We start from the raw sequence: 1340 nt of genomic DNA, 5'->3' as shown, positions 1-1340 counted from the left end.
ATTCAAAAGTATTAAAGGTCCCATGTCATGGCCATTTCTACTGATCATAGTTCCATTGTTGAGGTCTACTAGAATAGATTTACATTATTCAATGTTCCAAAATCTCATTGGTTTCTCAAACAGCATCTCTGTATAGTGTGTGTATTCACTCTCTGTCCTACACGGCTTGTTGGAGCTCCTGCCCCCCCCCGCCCCCCCTGTGAGCCCACTGCGCTCTGATTGGTCAGCTCGCCCACTCTGTTCTGATGAGTCCACCACCGTTACAGCTGAACATCAGTGTTTATGTGTTACAATGGCGTTTGTTAGCAACCAGGAAATGACACCAGTAAGGACAAACAGATGAGAATGCTGGGTGGGGTCTGGGTGCGGCGTTGGGGGGCTCGCTGCTCCGCCCTTTGAGGCTAAACGGAGACCCCCCCCCACTTGCAGGTGAGGGTGTGTTTGTTTACGTATCAGCGCAGCATGAGTTGGGGTGTGTTTGTTTACGTATCGGCGCAGCATGAGTTGGGGTGTGTTTGTTTACGTACCAGCGCAGCATGAGTTGGGGTGTGTTTGTTTACGTACCGGCGCAGCATGAGTTTGGGGTTCTTGGCCACATACTGCTGCACCAGGTCCTGCAGGAGGCCCTTCATCACCTCGGTGAAGTACTCCAGCTTGTCGTGCAGAGCGACGGTCAGAAGGCTGGCCACGTAGCCCCGGTCCCTCTGAGAGAAGCCCTGCTGCGCCTCCAGAGTGTGGATGAACTGCGCCGGGGACAACATACACTCTTTATATTATATTAAACAACCGGAGACAGCACCATCCTCAACAACTGAACGAATACATTTACAACACATATAGAGACAGTATTTATAATAAACGGAGACCCCCCCCACGTATAGAGATAGTATTTATAATAAACGGAGACCCCCCCCACGTATAGAGACAGTATTTATAATAAACGGAGACCCCCCCCCACATATAGAGACAGTATTTATAGTAAACGGAGACCCCACCCTGGTGAGGAACAGCCGGTTGTTGAGCAGCAGGCTCAGGTTCTGCAGGCCCGTCTCCACGGTGACGCGGCGGTGCTCCGGCAGGTCCAGCTGACGGCTGAACGGCGCCCCCTGCTGGCCGGGGAAGAAGATCCGCTCTGCATACGTCTTGTAGTCCAGCAGGGGGGGGCCCGGCCCCCCTACATCACTGCTGAGGTCCATCATCTCCGTCATCAGGTCTGAACACACAATTACACAGTGAGAGAGTGTGTGTGTGGTGTGTGTGTGTGTGTGTGTGTGTGTGTGTGTGTGTGTGTGTGTGTGTGTGTGTGTGTGTGTGTGTGTGTGTGTGTGTGTGTGTGTGTG

The 1340-nt window shown here is 52.5% G+C and overlaps 1 protein-coding gene across 1 annotated transcript; it reads right to left on the bottom strand.

Annotated features, from left to right (window-relative positions):
• Positions 1 to 486: 486 nt before the first annotated feature.
• On the bottom strand, positions 487 to 1229 carry LOC104947568 (plexin-B1-like; the record flags this gene model as incomplete). The annotated part of the gene is made up of 2 exons (XM_010773614.1): positions 996 to 1229; positions 487 to 743 (listed from the first exon to the last, which is right to left on the bottom strand). Coding segments are annotated over exons 1-2 (470 nt in total), but the record flags the coding sequence as incomplete, so codon positions are not given.
• Positions 1230 to 1340: the final 111 nt, after the last annotated feature.

This window comes from Notothenia coriiceps, unplaced genomic scaffold (genome assembly GCF_000735185.1).
Source record: "Notothenia coriiceps isolate Sejong01 unplaced genomic scaffold, NC01 NC01_scaffold00012714, whole genome shotgun sequence".
Taxonomy (NCBI): domain Eukaryota; kingdom Metazoa; phylum Chordata; class Actinopteri; order Perciformes; family Nototheniidae; genus Notothenia; species Notothenia coriiceps.
Note: the sequence above shows the minus strand (reverse complement) of the source record. Positions and strands in the feature narration are given on the sequence as shown.